Source organism: Alternaria postmessia (assembly GCF_024291825.1).
Source record: "Alternaria postmessia strain BMP 2775 chromosome Unknown scaffold_42, whole genome shotgun sequence".
Classification (NCBI taxonomy): domain Eukaryota; kingdom Fungi; phylum Ascomycota; class Dothideomycetes; order Pleosporales; family Pleosporaceae; genus Alternaria; species Alternaria postmessia.
In genome coordinates, this window is record NW_026260115.1 from 231,682 (window position 1) to 253,961 (window position 22,280).

A 22,280-nucleotide genomic window follows, 5' to 3' on the forward strand; every position below is an offset into this window, starting at 1 on the left:
GCCAACCATGTCGTTCCTCAAGGCAAACTCGGCCACGGCCATGAATGCCCCTTCACCCACACCCTCGTCCTCGTCCGCTAGCGGCAAGCGCAAGCGTCCTGCCGATGGAGCGCCCCCGGTCGTCTACTCGCAGCCGCAGGACACAGGCACCGGCGAGCATGTCTTCACGCGCCTCACCTACGTCAACGACTTCCTGCGCGAACGAAAGGACAAATGGCACACCTTCGATGACATAATGGAATATCTCAACATCCCGCCCGGTCACATCCAGCGCGAACAGCTCCGCCAGCTCATGCGCGCCGACAACCAAGGCAACAGGATCAGCTGGGACGCTGCGAACGAGCGCTACAAGTACAAGAGCAAGCTCAGCATTCACGACCGTGCACAGCTAAAAGGCCATTTCCAAACGCAAAAGTCGGCCATGGGACTTCAGATCAAAGACCTGAAAGATGGCTGGTCCACCGTGGCTGATGATATTACAAAGATGGAAGACAAGAAGGAGGTGCTGGTGCGACGCGCCAAGGACGGCGTGCCAAAGACCGTCTGGGGCAATGACCCCTCTCTCATGCTGCCCATGGACCCCGTCTTCGCAAAGGCGTGGCACTCGGTTCAGGTACCGGATAACCCTGATGAGTTGCGCAAGGCCCTGTTAGCCAACAAATTGACCGCTGCTACCCAAGCCAAGGTCATTGTTGCTGCCCCTACGACCAAGAAGAAGAAGGGTCCTCGTCGTGGTGGAAAGCAGACCAACACCCACATGATTGGTATTCTCAAGGATTTCTCTGGAATGAGGAAGTAAATTTTTTTGCTTTTGATGCATAGCGAAGGCGTTTGGGGTGGTTTTTTTTTCCTCTGCAACGTGGGAAGACTGTTGAAACTGATTCAAATTGGTATAAGTCATGTACATTATGCGTTATTGTTTTTGCCTACGATTACTCTTACCACTACATGAGAAAGTATGTAGCCCAAGATTGCAACTCTCTTCAAAGTTTGCCAACCTTAGACCAAACCAATGTTACAACAAAGCACCATCAATTTTCAAGTTAATGGTGCCACCGTTCTATTACATCTTTGGATACAATGTTCTTGCTGTGCCTGTAACACTACCGAAACCGAACCCGACACCTAGGTTGTACAGTGAAGCCTGAGGCTGAACGCGACAGCGAGAAAGGGGACGAAGGACTACGCTAAAGGAGCCTCTTCCTGCTTGTTCAGGAATGTTTTGGGTGCTACACTCGACCTCATAGTGGTACAAAACTGTAGCATGGACCGGATGAGAATTCAAATCTGGTGTCTCTTCTAGTCCTTTGCACGTCATCTGGGTTTCAGCTAGCCACTGACTTAGGAGACGGTATAGTTTCCTTACCACGTCCCTTCCAGTACGGCTCTTTCTGCAACCGCTCATCAACGAACCGTTCAGGGAAGCCGAGATCTCTACTAGCCTCATAGCCATACTCCAAATCGCGGATCCGAGTATCTTCACTTGATCCCCGTGGTTCATATACCACACTGCCCGCCTTACGAAACATCTCGTTCTCTTCCTCGAACCTGACCTTCATGTCTTTGAGTATTGCAGCGAGATGTTTCTGCTGTGTTGCGTCGATCCATACCTTTGCGCATTCTCGGTTGGTGCCCTTAGTTGCCGTTGGCTGCCATTTAACATCTGACTCCCATTCAATATCTTCGTTCCAGCCCCAAGGTCGCTCGATGGTAAAAGGACTGCCTTCATAGAACATGTCGCACAGAATGACGGTAGTTTTTATTCCTTCAACAGCGGCTAGCTGGCAGATCGATGCTATTTCGTCGAACCATTCGTCCTTCCAGTCCAGCAGGGGAAATTCGATACGCAAGAGACGCAACTTGGGGAAAGCACTCCACTTGTTCTGCACGACAAGATGAAGCGTGGGAAGTAAGCAATTCGAGGCGAATGGGAAATCTCCGTCATGCCCGCCGACCCGAGTCTGGTCATGGGTCCTCGTGATCCAGAGCGCTTCTAGGTTTCCAGGTAACACAGACCAAAGTCGCTCGTGAGAAGAACGTTGCATATTGACTTGGCGAAACAGTGTCCTGTGAGACCATATATATAGAGGAGCGACTCTAAGTCGCTTCAGCGCGACGAAGGACTTGAATGAGCATATTCCAGGATTATCACGAATTCGTTTATCATGATAAAGATAGGCACTGTCATAGCTCAGACTCAGTCCTTCCAGCGACTCACAATGTGGCTGCAGGCTCCTCACAATTGACTGTTGATCCGTACCACACCAAGACCATGATCGATCGCCAATCTCGTAGCTAAACGTCTTCAATTTCCCGGGTATTGTTGCATCCATCATAAGCTGGAAATGGTCTTTGTGTAGTTGGGAGCGACGCAGTTCGATGTATTCCACCGGGCATGATCGAAGTGGCAGCGTTGCGAACGGATTCTTCGCATCTTCCAAATCCGGAGGATCACCCATATCCCCAAGCCTCCATCCGTATATAGAGCGGACATTGGGAAGATGGAAGAAGTTTGCCAGATGTAAGGTGTAGTTGGAGTACCTGCGCACCGGCCCTGTGAATCTGACCATGATGTCGATATGGTCTGAAACTGCAGGCAGCTGTACTACCTGCGATGGGTTACTCGCAACGCTTTTGACCGTTTCCTTTGTGGAGCCGCAGCGTGATCGTAGCTTATTCATGATTTTAGGCCACAGTAAACGGAAATCAACGTGATCATTGCGCGACACTGGAGATACCGTCTTTGAGTCTGCTGGGGCTTTGCCAGTGCTAACCCTGAAATCCAGTCGTCGTAACTGGGGAAGACAAGCGAGTAGAACTGCCATGATAGCATCCTCATTCTCGCCAGATGAAATCTTACCATAGAGTTCGTTGGCCTCTTCTTCGCTAGACGTAAATGCTGCACTCTTGGCCTTCAAGACGCTCTGCACCTCTGTATCTTTGAGTTCAGGCCATGAACAGTCACGAGACTTCCCTTTGGTCCTTGCCCATGAATCAGGTACGATGAATGATTCGACAAGAGCGGCGTGGGCTGGGGAGGTAAACATCAAGTACGCGAGGGCGGGGAGATGGTGCGTCTCCTTCAGATCTATCCCCGAGTACAGAAATGGCGTGGCGATGCGGTTGAAGTCTCTTGAGGTTAGGCATAAACTCAGGAGAGAATCGCGAGGAGCGAAAGATAGTACTTGTTCTAGTAGCTCCGTGGGAAGCTTCTGCTCAACTGAGGATGACATGATGGTAACACCAGGTATGAGGTGTTCGCGAAAGCGCTTTGCGCGAGATGAGTGACGAATATAACAGCAGGCTCATTGTACGTTCTGATGAATCTAATGTAGCTCAAGGCATCCACATGCAGGGCGTGTTGGAGGCCTGCTTGGTACCTAATGTTAGCGTCGCTGACGTGACGTCACCGCCGCGTCCTCCAATCCTGTAAGCGACTTCTTTCTATTACCAGCCTTTTTTGATCTTCATTTCCCATTGGCCGTCACGTATCCAGGATAAATCAGCAAGGCGTACTCTCAAGTTTATGCATGAATGTAGGTTGAACCCGAATACCCTTTTCTGTGCAAAACCAAAACAGTAGAGTCTCCCGACCATCCTAGAAGATACGTGACTGTGATCCACCAAATTGATCACATCCTCTAGATCATTCTTCGCATAGATTAGTTAGTGCAAGTATCGAATGGCCAGCCGACAAGGTCGATGTTGAGTAGCCTGCTAGACTCAATCTCTTTGGCACGAGACTTGAGCTCGTCGATGTCCCAGTTGCACCACAAGAACTTCCCTTTGAGGAATCGGGCCTCTGGGGTCGCAAGCCAGAGATTGAAGCTTGCTGGGAGAGTGACTAGATGACGAGCTGTTAGCTTCACCGTATTGCGTAGTGTAAAATTAGATCTTACCATCATCAGTCTTCACATCTTTAAAGCTATCCGCACCGCCGACTTTGAGGTTCATCTCAGTGAGAACAACGCCGGGCTGAGTATGGAAAACACTGAGGTTTGGCTTCGCAAGAAGCACGGTATCCCACAAGCGATAAACAGCCATCTTGGCAACGCAATAGGCGGCGAAGGCATCGTTGAGACTCAAATGAGCACCCCAAGAGTTGATGGCGATGACATGAGCATCTGGGGCAGCTGTACGAATAAAGGCCTTTGCAACCCACAAAGAACCCTCGAGGTTGTCGGTAACAGCTCTGAGAAACTCGCGGCCGTCGACATCCGCGAAATTATCATTCGGCCCAACAGCTGCAGCAGCGTGAATGACTGTGTTGATCTCGCCATCCTTGGCGAAGTTGTCAAATGCAGCATTGACTGAAGCCTCATCGGTGACGTCGGTGCTCTGGATGAAAACGATCGTACCAGGAGATTCCTTCTCAATATAGGCTTTGTTCTCGAGTAGAGGGCCTTCACGACGTCCAAGCAGACCAATGCGCGCGGCACCTGCGCGAGCGAAGAAGCGTGCTGTCTCTCCTCCGATGCCAGTGTTGCCTCCACCTGTCACCATGATCGATTTGCCTTTCTGAGAGAGAGCCGCGAGGCTAGGATTGCCAGCGGGTTGAGCCGTGTTATGCCAGCGCTTGACAGGCGACGGGAAGGGTGGAGTGTCGGAAACCATGGCGACTTTACTGAGCTATGTTGGAATAGAAGAGCTGGACAAAAGATTGGCTGCTGTGTAATCTGCGACTTGCAGCACTGGAGTCCAGAGTAAGTGACCACTCGTCTTGGAGGGCATCTTTACGGTCTTATACCGGGAAATCTCATCGGAAATGGACATGTAGTGCTGCATGTCATCATCTACACTGTGCTTGGGATACAAATTTGTTCCGTCCGGCGCGCGTGAACTCCGACCATAATCATGGTACTCTCCGCCATACCACAATGGGCTTTCCATACATGAAACAATATGCTTGGATACGAATAACTAGTCCTCTCCGATGGTTTGTCGTTGGAGCGCCTCAGCCCTATCCCCATGTTCATACCGCTATGCCAGGGACGCCACAAGCATGACCAACCCGCCCATACCGTCCATACCAGAACACCACTCTGCCCACCAGTTTGAGCAGTGACTACTTCTGTTGTTGTGAATCTGAGAAGCAGGTTCTTTATCTGACGGAGCATATGGTAGCCACGCGTCGCGGCAGGATAGCCTTCCTTGATCTAACTTGATGATCTCGCCGTCGACGGCCAACGCGTACGAAATTTGTCCCTGTGGCTCTGTTTGGCTCTGTGATTTCCAGTCTTGTGCATTTTTTGCCTCCCAGAGTTGCCGTTTCGCGGGCAAAGGTGCAATCACAAATTCCGCAGGCATATTGCACATAGCTGCTGGTTCAAAGAAGATGAGTTTGTTCAGGACGCGATAGATAACTGCAAGTCTACCAGAACAGTCAGTAGGTAGGGATGGAATGATAATGCCAATAGCTGGCGTACCTCCGCCGGGACTCTTTATAGACCCAGTCTTGCCAGCTGCTTTCAGACGTGTTGCGACACGATAGGTAATTTGCATGGCAGTCAAAGTCGTCATGAGACAGTTGTATTGCGATGAGCTAGGCAGATTATTGTCAGAAAAGCTTGTTACGAGAGGGGATACAGTAAACTTACAATGACCGCCTTCTCCAGGAGATGGTCCACATTGTTATGCTCAGTCTCGCCCTCGTCCAGACGGATCAACACATAGACTGAGAGAGCTTGCATAGCACCAAGCAATTCCCATTTACCGAGAGTCTGGTTCTGACACATGCGTTCACACTCTTGCTTTACGTTGCGCCAGAAAAGCCTTCGGCTTCCTTGTATTCCATTCGCAATCATGTGTATTAGGGCAATGCAGTTTTCAAGTGGCTCGTTTGTTGTACCTTCATCTGTGAATGAAACGCAGCTCGGGTGAATGAATGGGGGAAGAGTGCTTTGACGCAGCATTAGCGGGTAAGATTTAAGAGTGTAGAATAACAGATTGGCAGTTCTGTCCGCTCCGGGGCGCATATTTGGTCGTTGCATCATTGATCGTACATTCTGGTTAGGAATTGGTGGGATGGAAGAGCTCACCAGCCATGAAGCGTGATCCTGTCGCTGCCGCTGAGAAGCGGGTTGAGGTTGCTCTTGAAATGCTACATCTGCTGTTTCCGGAAGCAACAAAGACGGCGAAACGGGGGTCTGGCCAGCTGAAGCTAGCGAATGAGATGGTGTTGTTGTAAAAAGATTCAAGTCATGTGTAGAACGTATGAAGTCGTCAAAGGTCGCAGTGTCGTGGAGGTTCCACTGTATATCAGCGGACAGCATGGAGTTTTCACGGGCCGGTATCAGCTCTCGAATATCGTGAATCTGTTCGGGTACTGCTGATACTATGGTGTTTGTAGGATCTTGATCTAAACCATGCAGGTCGGGTATGTCATGCCGTGTTTTTACAGGGTTGCGTCTTTTCACTGCAGACCATGAAGGGTACTTGCACGTGATGTCTTTCCGGAGACAGCGCGAGCATGCTGGCAGTGCGTTGTCACAGCTGGTCTTGGTTTTTGCGCAAGTTGTGCATGATCTTCGTCTCTGTACTGGTTCTTTCTTGTTGGACCGACAGTAGTACCCATGACGTTTTAATGTTGACTCTTTGGGACAGTCAGTCTGCCGTCTTTGGCTTCGTATATATGACAATCCAGCAAATATACTGACGCTTCGAAAAAGGCTTCTTACACTGGCTACACCAGAGCACAGGTGCCTGCTCTGCCATCGAGTGCTGATTAGCAAGCAGGGATATGGTTTGCTACCCGCTCAATTTGAGGTGTCCCAGTTGTCACTTCTACCCTATGAAGAGATAGGGATTGTCCTACGACGAAGCTTGATCGTGCTCGGTACTGGGTTGGGATGGGCTGACAAATGCGCGAGCAGCACACCCCCACTTTCATCCTTCGGCCACTACAAATTGTAATCCCCGGTTCAAAGAGCGAATTCCCTAGGTGGTCTAGTGCTGAAATGATGCATCGATGTTCCAAAGTCATCAATAGAGAGAATAAGAAGAAAAGAACGAGCGCAGTATTCACGTGATGCTGAAGCGGTCAGCGAGGCAAAACGTTCAACCCACACAATTGCTTTTGCATCAGGCTGGCCATCGAAATTTGAAACAAATATTCTGAAGATGTTTTTCAAAACGCTAGCAGACAAGGTGTGGAAGAGCGTTGCCTAGAAATAGCCGCATAGAAGGCGTAAGGCTGCGGATGTCGAGCCTGCTTTTCATCTGGCCGCCACTACAGCGATTGAAGGTGTGTATACCGGACAGGAATCCAGAACACCAGTTGTTCTTGACGATTCCATAGGTACGCCTTGGTACCAGTCAATAAGGTGGTTGTGGTGCAAAGGCAGTAATGGGATGTCATCTTGGGGCGAGCTTGCAGGCCGTGACGTCGTGGCGTCCTACTGGTGCTCAATCGTCTTGGGTGTCTCATGGGTATCCTGCTTCATTCAAATGGAAATACACCGGGTATTAGCTCTTTCTCAAGCACATGAGCGCTATCCTCTCATCCCTCTAGCGCCTTTGTCCGGCCGTTCCTCTTCCTCCAGGCTTGCACACCTCTGTCGATCTCGTCTCTCGTCACACCATCTCTTATAAGTTGCATAGTTACACCAAGCGCCTCTACGTTCTTATTCCTGCTCTCATCATCGAAGAAGAGCATCTCCTCGTATTCGATCCCACTGTCTCTGTGTATCCTCTCAAAGTGCGTCGTCTTGCTACCGGGATATATCTGCATGTGATCGAAGTAGTCGATTGCGCGCGAGGACGACCCGTTGGGACTGGGTATCTTAAGGAGCTTGAGCATTTCGCGGCCGAGATCGGGAGCACTCGTGCGCGAGGCTGCGCCGATCAGGATGTTCTTGTCTTTAAGCTGTGAGGGTGTTAGAACTTCCCATTGCATCAGCAGACGACTATGTACTAACAGCTGCTAATATGCCTCCCACGTCGTTGTAAAATCCGAAGCCCTCGCCATATCTGTCCTTTACTTTCAGGCCTCCTTCTACGGGCTTCAGCGGAGCTGTGACATGCGTGTCCACCCAGAAGGGCCATAGTGTGTAGTCGAGGTCGAAAACGACGATTTTAGGGAGTGGCAGTCCGTCTGTGAATGTGGATGGCCATTGGACCTTGTCTGGGAGCTTGGTGGTGGTAGTTGTGTCGGCTGACGCTGACGAGGTCGCGCTGCGGCGGGGCATTGTGAACTTTGGCGCGTGCGGTGACTGTGCTTTGAGCAGGAATGTCACGATGATTACAAATACCGTAGCTGTCAGGAAGCGTGGCAGAGCCAGGTTGGCATGTGTAGAGTGGTAACAAAGATGGAAAGTGTGGCGCGTGTCGCAGAAAAAAAGGTGATGACGTAGACGCGTCGGATTGCCTCATTCGGCGCCCGGGTACACTTCGGGGCACATCTCGAAGCCCTGAGCATGCATGGCCGTTATGATGTCGGATGTACCTCGTTACGGCATGCCTCGATCGATCGTCGACAGCAGAAAAAGCACATGTACACCCTGACCAGAGGATCCGCTTTCATGACCGCCATTTCCGTCCACATGCACTTCGCCATCGTTGACCGCCGCAGAGAAGCCAGATTCAGTTCGAGATACACACTGACATGTCGGTTTCGTTGTATGACTGTCTAAGGGACGAGTCACTACCCTGGACACCTTGTATGCCCTATACATAGTATATGTACAACACGCGGGAACTGATCGCCTCGACCGCTAGCGCAAGCATCCGCGAACTGCCGATGAACTCGTCGTCCGGGCTGACAAGGACCATCCTGAACCTTGTCTATCGCGTCTGCAACCTTATTTCCAACTTTAACTGTCCAAATGTCATTGCCAAGCGTATCGAGTATGGTCAGGGTCACGCGCGCGATGCGCTCAACCAGTCAGTGGGAGCCAGGTTATAGCTCTGTGGACGCTGCTCCTCCCACAATACTCATCGCGCACTTCCGAAACCAGAAAAACAGACCAGACAGGCGCGAAACACGCAGACATGCGAATGTGCGATGACGCTGGCGACGATAGCCGTCTTGCATGTGTCAAAGTGGTGCCGCGCTGCACACCTTCCGTTCTAGTCGTCCAGCCACTACCAGCCCCGCAAATAACGGGCAGCGGAAGGAATCCCGCCTGACTTCTGCCTGCGTCAACCTCTACACAGCTTTCTCAGAACATGTCGCTGTGATCCGACCACCAACTGGGCTTCGATGGCGGCGACCTGTGCTCGTCGTACAATTTCACACCGCGACCAGAAACAGCACCATTTCGTCACCACTCGGCAACCCGCAATTGCGCAAACTCGGTGCCTGCGAATCAAGGCGCGCCCCATTGAAATCCAGCGCAACAACGGGTGACACCACACCAATCAATCGCCACAATGACCGACTTCAATGAAACAAGATCACCCCTGACAAACGATAATGTCCAAGCATGGGCTCGTGCGAATTTTGCCGCGCCCTTTCGCGCATTACCGCGCGCCGCAAGACTGCATTGGATCCAGTTCGACGAGAGCTTCACCATCAGCAGGGCCATCTGGCGAGGCCTCGGTCGCTCCACCCACAAGCAGTTGCTTGTCATCGGCGGATATGCGCCAGGCCCCGCCGGCGACGACGATGAACCCATTGATCGCGTCACCGCCCATGTCCACGAGGATGAAGCCGAGGTCAGCTTTTATCGCATAACCGAATTGGATGACGGCAGTAGCGAGCTGCAAGCTGTGAATAGTACCAGTACTGTTGCCTTCCATGCGCCTTTTTGTGATGTTGGAGACGATATGGGGGGGTCCAAAGCCATCCATCGCGTATCGGCCCTCATTCTTTACTACTTCTTGGCTGCTGGCCATGTGAAAGAGCTATGTCGGACAAGGTCGGATCCTACCATGTTTACCAGGAATTTTCGGGACGCGTGTTTATGGGTGCACAATGAGGGAGAACGACCATTGCTGCCGCCAACGAGGAAATCAGAACCGAGTACTCCTTATGAAAAGGACTCGATCGTTGTCCGGCCAAAACGATCATCCACCGTCTGTACGTTGGAATCTATCGTTATCAACTTCGTGGTTATACTGACTAGAAACAGCTTCATTATCAAGATCCATAACAGAAGATATCCAAGCGCCGCCCATTAAACGCGCAGCAACAGACAGCCTAAATGTCAAGATCAAACGCGAACGCGACGAAGACTACACCGGAATCGCATCAGCCATTCGTCCCAAGAAGCACCCTCGACGCACCCTCAGTGAGCAGATCATTGTGCCCTCAAGTCTCAAGCAATCAACCACAGCACCGTCACCATCATCGATTCTAAGTCCACGTAGTCCTGCGCCAGAGCGCGTTAATCGTGCACTAACAGACAGAATACAAAACCTCAAAGATGAGAATGCCGGTCTGAAAGACGTGAACGCCGGACTCAAAGCCTCTGTCAACGGTCTCGAAACAGAAAAAATAGATCTCCAGAAGCGCATGGAGAAAGAATCACATGCATACCGCGGCCTGGAAATGGAATTCGAAAGCATCAAGAAGGAAATGATGGCCATGAAAGAGCGGTTAGAATCTGTCGAGACGTCTGGCGAGAAGGTACGCGTGGAAGTAGATCGGTTAAAAACTGTCGAAGAGGCTAGCAAAGAATTACGGAAAGAGTTGAGGAACGAGGTGGAGAAGCTGAGAGGAAGGGTTGAGAGGAGCGAGAAGGAGGCTGAGAATGCGAAGGAAGAGTTGTTGGCTGTGCGGAGGGGCCTCACCAAGGAGTTGGGAGAGGCGGTCAAGAAGTGGGGTGCGTAGGCGAGGTGCGCTGTTTCTTTTTTTATTATCTTCTGTTGGACGAATGATTTGGGCGGCGGTTTGTGGGCGATTTGTACAGGAACGTGCAACCATGATTGATCTAGGGGGCATCTCTTTGTTTGATGAAGAAGCGGCATCATCGGCGTATTTTTCGGCGTCTCGTTTTCTTCTTCGATATAGCGCATCGCTACTCGCAATTTCAACACCGAAACCAATACCAAAGCAGTATGCAAATCTCGGGCCCGGGGATGGAAATATACCGAAATCGATTTTCCTTGTCGATACTAACATTCAGCATATCGTTACAGAGGCACCTACTGCAAATAATGTAAATACAGTAAGTCTGAATCAAAGAAGGTAAGAAAGAATGGAGATGTAGGTAATACAGCCACCCGGAACAAGTATACAGTCTGTACGGGTTCTTTTTTTTTCTGTTGTGTTGCATACATACTGACCACCCACCTGCCATTTGATTATACGAAGTGTTCCAAATACCATTTCACGGCATGTATCTCCACTACCTTTCTCAGGCTGCAACTGCAACAACGGTCCCCGTTCTCACCCTAGCATCACGATGCGCATTCCGCCTCAACGGCTCAATCTTGGCGCAAAGTTATGGTCCGTCGGCTTCTCCTCCTCCTCCCCCTCCTCCTCCTCCTCCTCTACTATATCCCTTACGATTGGCATTCCTATTGCGGCTTGATGAGTTTTTCGCTGCGTTGATTTTCGTGGAGCTGTTTCTTGAAGAGTCAGAGAGGGAGGTGATAGTGGCATGCTTGGAGGATGCGAGACCGGACTGAGGTTTGGTTAGGGTGGTATGAGTGGGTGTAGTAGGTGTGGTAGTACGGCGCTTTTTGTTGTCGTTTGTGCTGCGGGGATGCGGTTCACGTCGTTCTTGGGTTATGCGAGGGAGCTTGACCTTGACATTCGGAATGGTGGATGTAGAGGTGGGGGCGTCGTCTTCGGTGTTCGAAGTCCATGAGTCTTCGGAGTGGCGCCGGGTGCTTGATTCACTATCTGGTGTGTCGATTGAGGTGGTCTTGGAGGGAGCTTTGCAAGCGGTCAGTAGCGAAGGGTTGCGATCGAGGATAGGCAACGATAGTGGCGAGGCAGAGGGGTTACTGGAAGGTACTTGGGCCTTGCTTAGTCCTACGCTGGCCGTTGATGTACAGGATGACTGCAGGCTAGGTGATGGAGTGGGAGCATCATCGAGGTCGATGAGCAGATCTGGCATGTGGCTCGCACACTGAGTCGGTTGCTTGACTATCGCTGCTGGGGGAGTTAGGCGACCTGCTGTGGTTTGCTTGGGAGAGAGATCTCTCTTGAGAATACTACGCGGCTGCTGTACTTCCTCACTAAATAAATCGTGTCCCTCAGTGGTCCTCAATTTGAGTGTAGAAGGGTCAGGGAATTCCCTTGGTTCTGGTACTTGCCCTGCATACTCCACATCTTCATTCCCAGCCAGCCGTCGCTGCATCCATGTGGGCGGTCTAGGAACGATAGCAGTTTTCTCCTTCCACCATCTCGGTATGCCTCGAACGAAGCCTAGTTCACGCAGCTTCTCGATACCAGGCATCTCGTGTTTGAACTTGCAGCCCATAGCCGCGAAGCTACACTCGCCAGTTTGGATCCAGTGCGTGCAGTACTCTTTCTTGGATGGATCGGGCTCAATGCCGGATGGATGGGGGAGGCGGTAACCAAGGCGTTTTGCATCTTTCGGATAGATGGATGCGAAGGTGTCGGTCAGCGATGAAGGACTTTCAAGGGTAATGCTAGGCGTCGGACGATGTTGATCTGGCGAATTCACGAGAGCTGGATATTGAGCTGAATTTGCGACGGTTGGAGACTGATGAAAAAGTCGAGTAGGCCGATAGTAGTCTACAGATGTCATCTGCTGTTCAGCACGCACATGATGATCTGGTGCCAAGTATCGGGGGCTTGTAGTCGGACTGGGTTGGGTTAGATGGCTGGTCATTATAGGCGCTTGGATCGCGAGTGCTGATGACACCTCGTGAGTCTCTGAACAGAGCCTCCAGCCTTCGTCTGAGATTTGGCGATGGGCCAGCCGCCGCGGGATTCCTTGGAGTTGAAACGGTAGTTGATCCACCAGTACCAGTGGGACCATCACACTACTCCCCATAGCATCACTGCGAAGAAGATAGTATCGGAGCCCATCTAGAAGTGCGCCACTATTAGAAGATTGAGTGGCCATGGCAGTGAGTTTCAATACTGTAAGCAGAAAGGATGAATTTACAACTTGTTAGCCGTAAGTGATTTCGACGGTGTACCTACTATACAGAGAAGTAATGACCGAGGAAGACAACTTATGGAAGCTGGATACTACGAATGAATTGAAAGACAATCAGACACAATGACAGAAGCTTCTCGATCGTGTCTCCAAGAATATAAGCACAATGCAGAAGCGATGGCGTAGCAGTCGTTAGGGGAAATAGGGATAATTTGCAATTTACGCGTTCCGAGGAGCGTCACGAAACCGTGACAGAGCATAACGCGTTAAGTAGACGGGTCGTGGGCTGCACGGGTACGTTTCCCGGTTTTACCTACTCAGGGCACTGCAGCAACCATTCTTCGTAGCGCAAAGTATCGCGGTTGTGATGCAGTTAAGATGGCGCTTATGACGAGTGGATTACTAGATCGGAGAGACATTTTCTGGGACTGCCAGAAGTCCAGGCCTGCCAAGCTATGACCCTTTTCGCTCAACGGCTATCCCTGTGGAGATCACAACCGCGGCACGGCATCCTCCGTTTCGCCAAGATTAGCCTAGCCCCAACTTCAAAACACCAGACTGCTTCCACCAACGCTACTTCGTCGCGGCTTTTGCACTCGGCTTATCACCTTGGCAGTGACAGCGCGCGCTTTGTGTCATCTTTCATAGCCTCGAGCCGTGGTCGGGAGATGACGATCCCCACACTTCAACGGTTGACCTCGCGATGGGAATGGTAGAAGTTTGCACAAAGCTAACCATCAGAACCTATGCCTAGTGTTCCGGCAGTTGACATCTGGACCATACATGTCAAAACTTACTTGCATGATATTAGCCGTGTGGCGTTTTCATGGAGTTATCTCCGTGCTGTGGCTGGCAGCAAGATCACAGACTAGGAGCCCGCTATTGAAGGTACCACGATTCGTCAACGAATGAAGCTCACAGGATGTCGGCACTGACTCGAGGACGAACGCGATCTCCAATAGTGGGTCGATGGCTTCGCACTGGTAACTTGCGGCAATATGCCTGGCCAGTTCGGAGAGTAAGCAGCTGGGACGACTATCAACGGTCCCTAGGCTTCAGGGTTCGTTAATACCGGAGCTTCTCTCCCTCCCCCGCTGATTACTCAAACAATTCTCCATTGCACGAAGATTGGCAAGCAACGTATCGAATGGATGTGCGAACCCGGAACCGCTGAGCAGAGCCTGAAATATGAGCAAGGACGATCGCAGTCGCGAAGTATTCGCTGTGGCTGCACTGTTCTTCGTGCTCACATGGACGACGGTCTGCCTACGAGTTTATGTGCGAGCCATATTGATGAAGACATGGGGAAAAGACGACTCGTTCATGGTTGCGTCGCTAGTAAGTTGTCACACTTCAGATACATGTGGTTGGCTGTGCTTATCAAACTTTGTAGGCGGTCTTCACAGTGTACCTGCCATGTCAGATCATTGCCGCTATACATGGTACTGGAAGGCATCGATGGGACTTGAGCGATCATGATCGAAAGACTGCACTCATGGTCAGTTCAACGTCATTGCTTAACATTCTCGCGTCTAACTCAACACAGTTCTGGTACTTGTGTGAGATCTTCTACGTCATAGCAAACTGCCTGCTCAAGTTTGCTATTGGCTATTTCTACCTTAGGGTCGCCATTGAACGGTGGCACATCTGGTGCATCAGATTGCTAATGCTAGGCACGGTACTATGTGGTCTGATTTACCTCTTTCTAGTCATGCTTCAGTGTCTACCCAGTAAGACCTTTTCAGACGCTCACTTTCCGCACTTGCTAATGAATACAGTCTCTGCATTTTGGCTGGAGCACCCAGCTTCAAACAAGTGCATACCAAGAGGACCTACCTTAGGCATTACCTATGCGCTTGCCGCAGTCAACGCACTCGCTGATTGGGGGTTCGGGCTGCTTCCGTTCTTTATTGTTTGGGGCCTAGAGATGAGGCCGAAGACAAAGGTGTTGGTTGCATCGATACTTGCATTTGCGGCGATCGGAAGCACCGGTACAGTCATTCGCATGGCTTATATCCACACACTTGTAGAAGGCCCCGACTTCTTATATGCTACTACCGATGTTGCTCTATGGAGCACCATTGAACCAGGGATCGGGATAACAGCGGGGAGTATCGCCACATTTCGTCCGCTTGTCCGTCACTGTCTTTGGAAGCTGGGTCTCGGCGAAGCACCTAGGCACGAACGAGGTCGTAGTTACTACCCTTCTGTCATCGGCCAGAAGCGAAAGAATCGTCGCGGATACCGACGTAGCTTAAGTCCGTCTGACCTAGTGCCTACCGAGCATGGAGGCATGACTTCTATACAGATTCATGGACCTGAAGATATAGACCTGGAGAACAATATCCCGCCGCCAAAGATCGTTGTCACAGAGGCGGATCTGCCGCAACCCCCGGAAGGGCAAATCGTACATACCGTCTCGGTTCAGCAAGAATACGAGGGTCCGCCAAAGCTTCACCTCCGTGATAGCCTCAGGAACAGCTTCACTCGTGGGAGTATTCTAAGCCTTGGAAAATTCCGCATACCCGATTGAGCTGTTCGAACGTGTTCTGTAGTATTTTCGGTATCCGAAGTCGAGCAAACGCGGGATACGATCTTTCAAATGCACGAACGATTGACGATAAAACGTCGAGGTGTCGTGAAAGACACGTTCTCTCAAGCATACAGCATGGCCTTCACTAGTACGGCTAGTCGCCATACACGCAAATTAGCGTCACCGGACCGGTCTCCAGAAGAAAGTGAGAGAGACGACGGAGCGTGGCGTCATCTGGATGAAACACATTCACCGACGCTGATTGTGGTTCACGTCATTCACCAGATGTGTCTATACTAACCATTTCCTGGTTCCTGATCTCGCTCCTGCAGCTTTTATCATACCACCTGAATCTTAACGAGCGCCGTCTAGCAAGCCGATCGTACTCTACCATCATCTGGCGTGTTCATACGAGTTGGTCGTACAATCCTCGCAATCTCAAAGATCAATCTACTCCAAAGACAGTTTCCAGCTACTTTTGTAGACAACTTCCGATGAACGAGAACGACATAGCAGTGTTGCAACTCAACAAAGACGTTATCGCGGACGCCATCACCATGACCAACATCGAGCGTTTCCTACATTTTTTACAGCACGCCAAGTCGTTGGTAGGGCTATATGGACCTTATAGCAAGCAACCCAATACAACGGTTTTCGCGCGCGATGTGAGGCCGCCTCAGCATCCGAAACCTCAAGATCCATCGCTCAACACTCTCGCCCTCTCCTTCGCAGCAACACAAGATTGCACATACAGCGCCCAACCCGCTGGGTCAGGGAAAGAAGACCTAGACCTCTTCACACTCCTGTGGGATTGTGCAGTCGTGGTCCTTGAGGAGATACTCGCTAGAGGTTCCCTTCCACAAGAGTCTTTCGGCTGGGGTATCTTTGGTCTTTCCGCTGGCTACATGCATCCGCCTGCCCGCGATCTCACCGCACAAAACGTCTTTCTGAGCAATAAGCGCCGACTTCATGACGCGCTGAATGTGTTGCCTTCTTTAAATCGAGAGACGAGCAGCGAGTATGTGGTAGGCGAGAAGAAGACTACGGCTTTGCTCACACGGGCTCGAAGGGATATACACACACTAGGGCATATCTTGTTACACGAGTACAAGCTCAGTAGCTGGAGGCGAGTGAGGTGGCTACATACGATCGCAGTTGCGGAGAGGTGGGTTGGCGCTTTCGGACTGAAACCGATGAGAGAGCTAGGCGTGTTGACAAAGAGGACGAAAGAGGTGGTTTGTGAGGCAACGAAACCGCCAGGGAAGAGGGTGGTAAATAATAATGTGAGGTTCGAATTTCCTGATGTTAGCGCCCAGGATTCACAGGGCGTCATGGATGAAAGGCCAGAGCGAGAGAGGGGTAATGAGAGGACCACTTCACATACAGAAAGACGATGTCAAATTACTTATGGTTAAGTAGATTAACCCATCTATACTGATATCCGACAATGACTTTCTACTGATAGTAGTATCCTTCCACTCTCTATCAGCGTAGTGTGCGTTCCACCTATCTTAGCACCCCATTCATCTTGATGCGGAAACGCTAATCCATATGTAAGGCGGTCTCCACCACCAGATCAGAAGCGCGAATGTCTATATAGATAAGTAAACAGCTTGAGAAGGCTAGGACTTTGCTTACTCGCTCAAGATGTCTTACGTGTGGTCTTCAGCGAATGGCAACGCGGTCCTTCCGGACCTATACCAGAGGCGGCTAGTAGCAGCGATCTACAATCACGACATACCACCCCTCGATTTCGTGTACAACCAGACCTCATAAGCCCTTGCAACAGTCCGCCGTGTTATGCAACGATGCCGAGGAAAGCTGGACCTGTCAACATGCATCAGACCTCGCATCGAACGCGACATGCCATGCGCTCCAATGACAGCCCACAATCATGCCTGGGTATGTGCATGAGCCCGTGGTCATGACGCTGCGGCGGCCTGAGCTGCTCAACCCACGTTCTTGCATCATCCCAAGCTATGGAGAATTCGAGAATAGCGAGTTGATAAGTAGGCGTTAGTGCCCGGCTGTCGCAAAATGGAAAAAATTATCTCAACATCTCTGGTCCATTTCCAGTGCGACCGTTATCATGGCATCGGAGAAGCACAACGCGCCTGTCGCGTCCGACTCATCTGACAGCGATGTAGAGGTTGTTCAGGGTACTATCAACGAGAAGAAATTGCTAAGAACACTGGATCTGAGGTTACTTCCCGCGGTTTCAGTGCTATATCTGTTGAGTTTTCTTGATCGCAGCAATGGTGCTACACGCCCTACCCACAACGAAAGCACCGTATGCTGACCTATCTCTCCAGTCGCCAACGCCCGCATCGAAGGTCTCACGGACGACCTACATATGACTGGAAACCAATATCTCACTGGTCTAACACTGTATTTCATCGGTTACGTACTATTCGAGATTCCATGCAACATCATTCTCAAGCGAACTACGCCGAAATTTTGGCTACCGACACTCACGCTGGTCTGGGGGGTTGTCGCAACATTGATGGGTGTCACACAGAATCGAGAGGGCTTCTTTGCCGTGCGTTTCTTGTGAGTAGCTGTTGGGAAGTACTTGGCGTACAAGCAATGCACCAGAACAAATGGGCTGACTTGAGAACAGTTTGGGTGTCGCTGAGTCCGGACTTTTTCCAGGCGTTGTATACTACCTTTCAATGTGGTACAAAAGAAACGAACGCCAGTACCGTATCTCTTTGTTCTTCAGCTGCGCTTCACTTGCTGGCGCTTTTGGTGGAGTATGTTGTGCCCGCATCGCAAGTTTGATCGCTTGTACTGACTGCTTCAGATCCTAGCCTGGGGCATTGCGCATATGCGCAACGTTGGCGGATATGCTGGTTGGAGATGGATTTTCATCCTGGAAAGTATGCTTATCCGAGCGTCGTTCTTATACTAACAAAATATATAGGAGGGCCTTCTCACAATTGTGATCGCGATCGTCGCATATTGGTTCATTTCCAACTATCCCGGCACAGTCAGCTGGCTCAGTAAAGAAGAGCGAGCCTTTGTACGAGCACGTCTTAAGGCTGATAGTGACGCGACAAATGATGAGAAGTTTTCATGGGCCGAAGTGCGGGTTGCAGCCAAGGACATCAAGATCTGGTTGTATGCCTTAGCCTTTCATACTATGAGTCTACCTTTGTATACTCTATCACTGTTCTTGGTAAGCCAGCCGCTTTGCATTACTGAATGCGTCAAATATCCCTGTCTAACAGTAAAAAAGCCAACGATTATTCGGGATATGGGTTACTCGTCAGCCCAGTCTCAACTTCTTACCATCCCACCTTATGCGGTCGCGACAATCTTCACGATTTTCTGGGCGATACTCTCTGAGCGCTATGCCCGCCGTGCACTCTTCATCCTCACGACCTCCACCGTTGCGATCATCGGATACATTATCCTGCTCGCGAACACCGATCCCAAGGCACGGCCAGGTGTTTCCTACGTTGGAACCTTCTTTGCCGCTATCGGAATATACCCGTCCGTCGCGTTGATCCTCTGCTGGCCTGCAATCAACGTAAGTGGACAGACAAAGAGAGCGACCGCGAATGCCATGCAGATCAGCATCGGCAACTTGGGAGCAGTGCTGGGTACGCAGCTGTACCGCGCAAATTCCGGGCCGCGATACGTTCTTGGGCATAGCTTTGCACTTGGGTATTCATGTCTGAATCTGGTCGTTGTCGGGGCATTATTGGTGGTTTTGAAGAAGGAGAACAAGGAGAAAGAGAGGATATTGTTGGAGAAACCAGATACTCGCGGTTTCCACGACACAGTGGAGGATCTGGCCATGGGTGATCGTCATCCGAGATGGAAGTTTCAGGCTTGATGGAGTAAATAGGTGGCGGCGATGTTGAAGAGTGGGGACGATAAACACTGATGGGAATTGTACGTTACGTTCTGTGGATATGACACCACAGTGGACACGACTCGGAGATGGCTACGGTGGAGCTATCCAGATGAGAATGATCTCTTTTTCACCTGTCACAGATGGTGTCAGCTGCGTTCCTCGAGAGCGCAACGATTGCAAAATTGTAACAGTTTGTGATGCGATTACACTCCGAGCACACGATGACAGGGAAGTAGATACGAGTGTTTCGACGACCCGATAATAATACTGCAGTCCGTGAATGTACCTTCCTGATTGAGACTAGTATATACGTACTACTCCGAGGTCGGTTATCCCCGCGTAATGTCCATAACCAGCGCTCCGAGCTCCAAGCTTCCAAGCCTTCGATCTTCAATACTCATCACAATGGCGGCCAATAACAAGGAAAAGCAGACATCAGCTGCAACTCCTCCAAAGTCATACAGACCATCGTACAATCGTCAATTCATCGGCAGCGCTGTCTTTTGCTTGGGAATTTTGGCTTTCCTACGTCATACAACCACCCCCATCTCGTCGTCATGGCACCTTCCTTCAGACTTAAGCAACGCCAAGTCTGGAGCGCAATGCCCACAAGTCGAACTCTTGTTCCCGACAAAGAGGACGAAAGAGTTGGATGAAATGGAGAGCTACCTGACATCGGACGCTTTTCGTGATGTTGCCATTGAGCGTCTATCGGGTGCTGTCAAGATCCCCACGCAAAGCTACGATGACATGGGCGAGATCGGATCTGATCCGCGATGGGATATCATGTACTCTTTCGCAGACTATCTTGGAAAAACTTTTCCGCTCACGCACGCGACATTGCAATTGGAGAAGGTCAATACGCATGGGTTGCTGTATACGTGGGCTGGCACGGATGCAAGCTTGAAGCCTAACTTGCTCATGGCGCATCAGGATGTTGTGCCGGTTCCGGATTCTACAGTCAAGCAGTGGACCTACCCGCCTTTCTCAGGTCACTATGACGGGAAGTTTGTTTGGGGTAGGGGTGCGAGCGATTGCAAGAACCAGTTGATGGCTATTTTGAATAGCGTGGAGGCGTTGATTTCTGCTGGCTTTACTCCTCAGAGAACATTAATATTGTCGTTTGGATTCGATGAAGAAATCTCTGGTCGGGAAGGTGCGCAACACCTTGCGGACTACCTGGTCAAGAAACTTGGACACAACTCCATCGCTGCCATCGTCGATGAAGGCGCAGTAAACGTTGAGAGCTGGGGAGCAAATTTCGCAATCCCTGGTGTCGCCGAGAAAGGCTACGTCGACGTTGACATTGTCGTGCGCATGCCTGGCGGCCACAGCAGCATCCCTCCACCGCACAACAGCATCGGCGTCGCCAGCGAGCTCATCACTTTGATAGAAGCCAACCCTTACGAGCCTCGTCTTTTTGACGAAAACCCTTACCTAGGTCTCCTCCAATGCGGTGCCGAGCATGCCTCAGACTTTCCCCGCCATCTAGGGAAACTGCTTGACAAGCGCTCTAAACGAAGTGCAACATGTTCGAAGAAACCAACAAAAGACGCTCTCGCACTTGAAGCAGCAAAAGCGGGACCAGGCATAAAATATCTCTTCACGACCTCCGTGGCAGTCGACATAATCCACGGTGGCGTGAAAACAAACGCACTTCCTGAGCGCACGCAGATAACCGTAAACCACCGCATAAACGTTGGTTCAAGCTCCTCGGATGTTAAAGCACACATCTCGTCCCTTGCAGCTCAGGTAGCGCACAAGTACAACCTCACACTGCATGCATTCAACGGCACAGAAACCCCCTCTAGCATCGCTCTCTCCCACGGACCCACAATGCTAGAACCAGCACCCGTTACACCCACTTCTCTCCACACCTCTGCCTCTAACAAGACCGTGACGCCCTACCAAATTCTCTCGGGAACCACCCGCGCCCTCTACGGTAGAGAACTTCTTGTGAGCCCTGGTATCATGACCGGTAACACGGACACGCGTTATTACTGGGACTTGAGCGAAAACATCTTCAGGTATGGGCCAGGTTGGGATAAGGAGCAGGTTGGTCTAGGAAATATTCACACTGTCGACGAGAGAGTTGGAGTGCAAGCGCATTTGGATACTGTCAAGTGGATGTGGGGCTGGATTAGGAACATGGATGAGGCGGCTTTGTAGACATCGTCGATGAAGGTTACTTAGACGAGAATTCTGCATGTGAGGGAAGTGGGGCTGCGACAATTCGCAGTTGCCAATTACTGATAGAAGCCAAAAGGGATTGCTTACTCACTTAGGTAGCTAACGATACGTGGTAAGCTTGAGTGAACCCAGAAGCGTCAAGCTATCCTTCTCTGCTTGTTAGTAAAAGAAGATATCTTTTGTGATTGCTAAGCTACTGTTGTGGTCGAGTTGGAATTAGTTTTGCTTTCATTGAAGTTACTTCGGTACTGTGATGACTTGACCAATAGACGACGAGCCACTGATAGTTACAATCCTACAATCGTTATTATCCTAAACAGAACTTACATATATCAATAACTAACATAGTTTACAAGCGAGCGCCGCGTACAAGCGAGCGCCGCACCCCACTAACTTTGCACACCTCTACAATCGTACATCTTAACAACGTGATGATATAATATATAGATATCTATATAGCAGATTAAGCAGTATCTTTAGTATCCTTCTTGTATATACGTAAGTTATAGCTAGTCTCTCTGCACCTCGTGCAGCGCGCTAGAGCCTAGCTGTTACAAGGTAACAAGGAGTTGCTTCCTTTTGTTATGCAGGCCGCAGGAAGGAAGACCATCGGGATAGCCGCGATGGAAGGTCGCTGATCCAAGGCGGGGCCTGGGATCACGTGACGTGCCATCAC

General features: G+C 50.6%; 9 protein-coding genes across 9 annotated transcripts; 4 read left to right on the forward strand and 5 right to left on the reverse strand.

Annotated features, from left to right (window-relative positions):
• Positions 1–7: 7 nt before the first annotated feature.
• On the forward strand, positions 8–799 carry J4E82_006885 (uncharacterized protein; the record flags this gene model as incomplete). The annotated part of the gene is made up of 1 exon (XM_051733136.1): positions 8–799. The coding sequence occupies one exon, from the start codon at positions 8–10 to the stop codon at positions 797–799; it is 792 nt and encodes a 263-aa protein (XP_051587173.1).
• Positions 800–1,325: 526 nt separating this feature from the next.
• On the reverse strand, positions 1,326–3,233 carry J4E82_006886 (uncharacterized protein; the record flags this gene model as incomplete). The annotated part of the gene is made up of 1 exon (XM_051733137.1): positions 1,326–3,233. The coding sequence occupies one exon, from the start codon at positions 3,231–3,233 to the stop codon at positions 1,326–1,328; it is 1,908 nt and encodes a 635-aa protein (XP_051587174.1).
• A 429-nt stretch (positions 3,234–3,662) lies between these two features.
• Positions 3,663–4,614, reverse strand: J4E82_006887 (uncharacterized protein; the record flags this gene model as incomplete). Its single annotated transcript, XM_051733138.1, has 2 exons — positions 3,663–3,844; positions 3,900–4,614. 2 exons carry the CDS (start codon positions 4,612–4,614, stop codon positions 3,663–3,665), a joined length of 897 nt encoding a protein of 298 aa, XP_051587175.1.
• Positions 4,615–4,980: 366 nt separating this feature from the next.
• Positions 4,981–6,714, reverse strand: J4E82_006888 (uncharacterized protein; the record flags this gene model as incomplete). The annotated part of the gene is made up of 4 exons (XM_051733139.1): positions 4,981–5,371; positions 5,427–5,542; positions 5,598–6,592; positions 6,657–6,714. 4 exons carry the CDS (start codon positions 6,712–6,714, stop codon positions 4,981–4,983), a joined length of 1,560 nt encoding a protein of 519 aa, XP_051587176.1.
• Positions 6,715–7,498: 784 nt separating this feature from the next.
• Positions 7,499–8,186, reverse strand: J4E82_006889 (uncharacterized protein; the record flags this gene model as incomplete). Its single annotated transcript, XM_051733140.1, has 2 exons — positions 7,499–7,864; positions 7,917–8,186. The coding sequence occupies 2 exons, from the start codon at positions 8,184–8,186 to the stop codon at positions 7,499–7,501; spliced, it is 636 nt and encodes a 211-aa protein (XP_051587177.1).
• A 1,183-nt stretch (positions 8,187–9,369) lies between these two features.
• On the forward strand, positions 9,370–10,771 carry J4E82_006890 (uncharacterized protein; the record flags this gene model as incomplete). The annotated part of the gene is made up of 3 exons (XM_051733141.1): positions 9,370–9,753; positions 9,979–10,018; positions 10,071–10,771. 3 exons carry the CDS (start codon positions 9,370–9,372, stop codon positions 10,769–10,771), a joined length of 1,125 nt encoding a protein of 374 aa, XP_051587178.1.
• A 613-nt stretch (positions 10,772–11,384) lies between these two features.
• Positions 11,385–12,983, reverse strand: J4E82_006891 (uncharacterized protein; the record flags this gene model as incomplete). The annotated part of the gene is made up of 1 exon (XM_051733142.1): positions 11,385–12,983. The coding sequence occupies one exon, from the start codon at positions 12,981–12,983 to the stop codon at positions 11,385–11,387; it is 1,599 nt and encodes a 532-aa protein (XP_051587179.1).
• A 1,224-nt stretch (positions 12,984–14,207) lies between these two features.
• Positions 14,208–15,552, forward strand: J4E82_006892 (uncharacterized protein; the record flags this gene model as incomplete). The annotated part of the gene is made up of 4 exons (XM_051733143.1): positions 14,208–14,357; positions 14,413–14,517; positions 14,566–14,749; positions 14,798–15,552. The coding sequence occupies 4 exons, from the start codon at positions 14,208–14,210 to the stop codon at positions 15,550–15,552; spliced, it is 1,194 nt and encodes a 397-aa protein (XP_051587180.1).
• Positions 15,553–17,420: 1,868 nt separating this feature from the next.
• Positions 17,421–21,583, forward strand: J4E82_006893 (uncharacterized protein; the record flags this gene model as incomplete). Its single annotated transcript, XM_051733144.1, has 8 exons — positions 17,421–17,454; positions 17,700–17,810; positions 17,865–18,102; positions 18,173–18,305; positions 18,356–18,388; positions 18,476–18,730; positions 18,791–19,358; positions 19,719–21,583. The coding sequence occupies 8 exons, from the start codon at positions 17,421–17,423 to the stop codon at positions 21,581–21,583; spliced, it is 3,237 nt and encodes a 1,078-aa protein (XP_051587181.1).
• Positions 21,584–22,280: the final 697 nt, after the last annotated feature.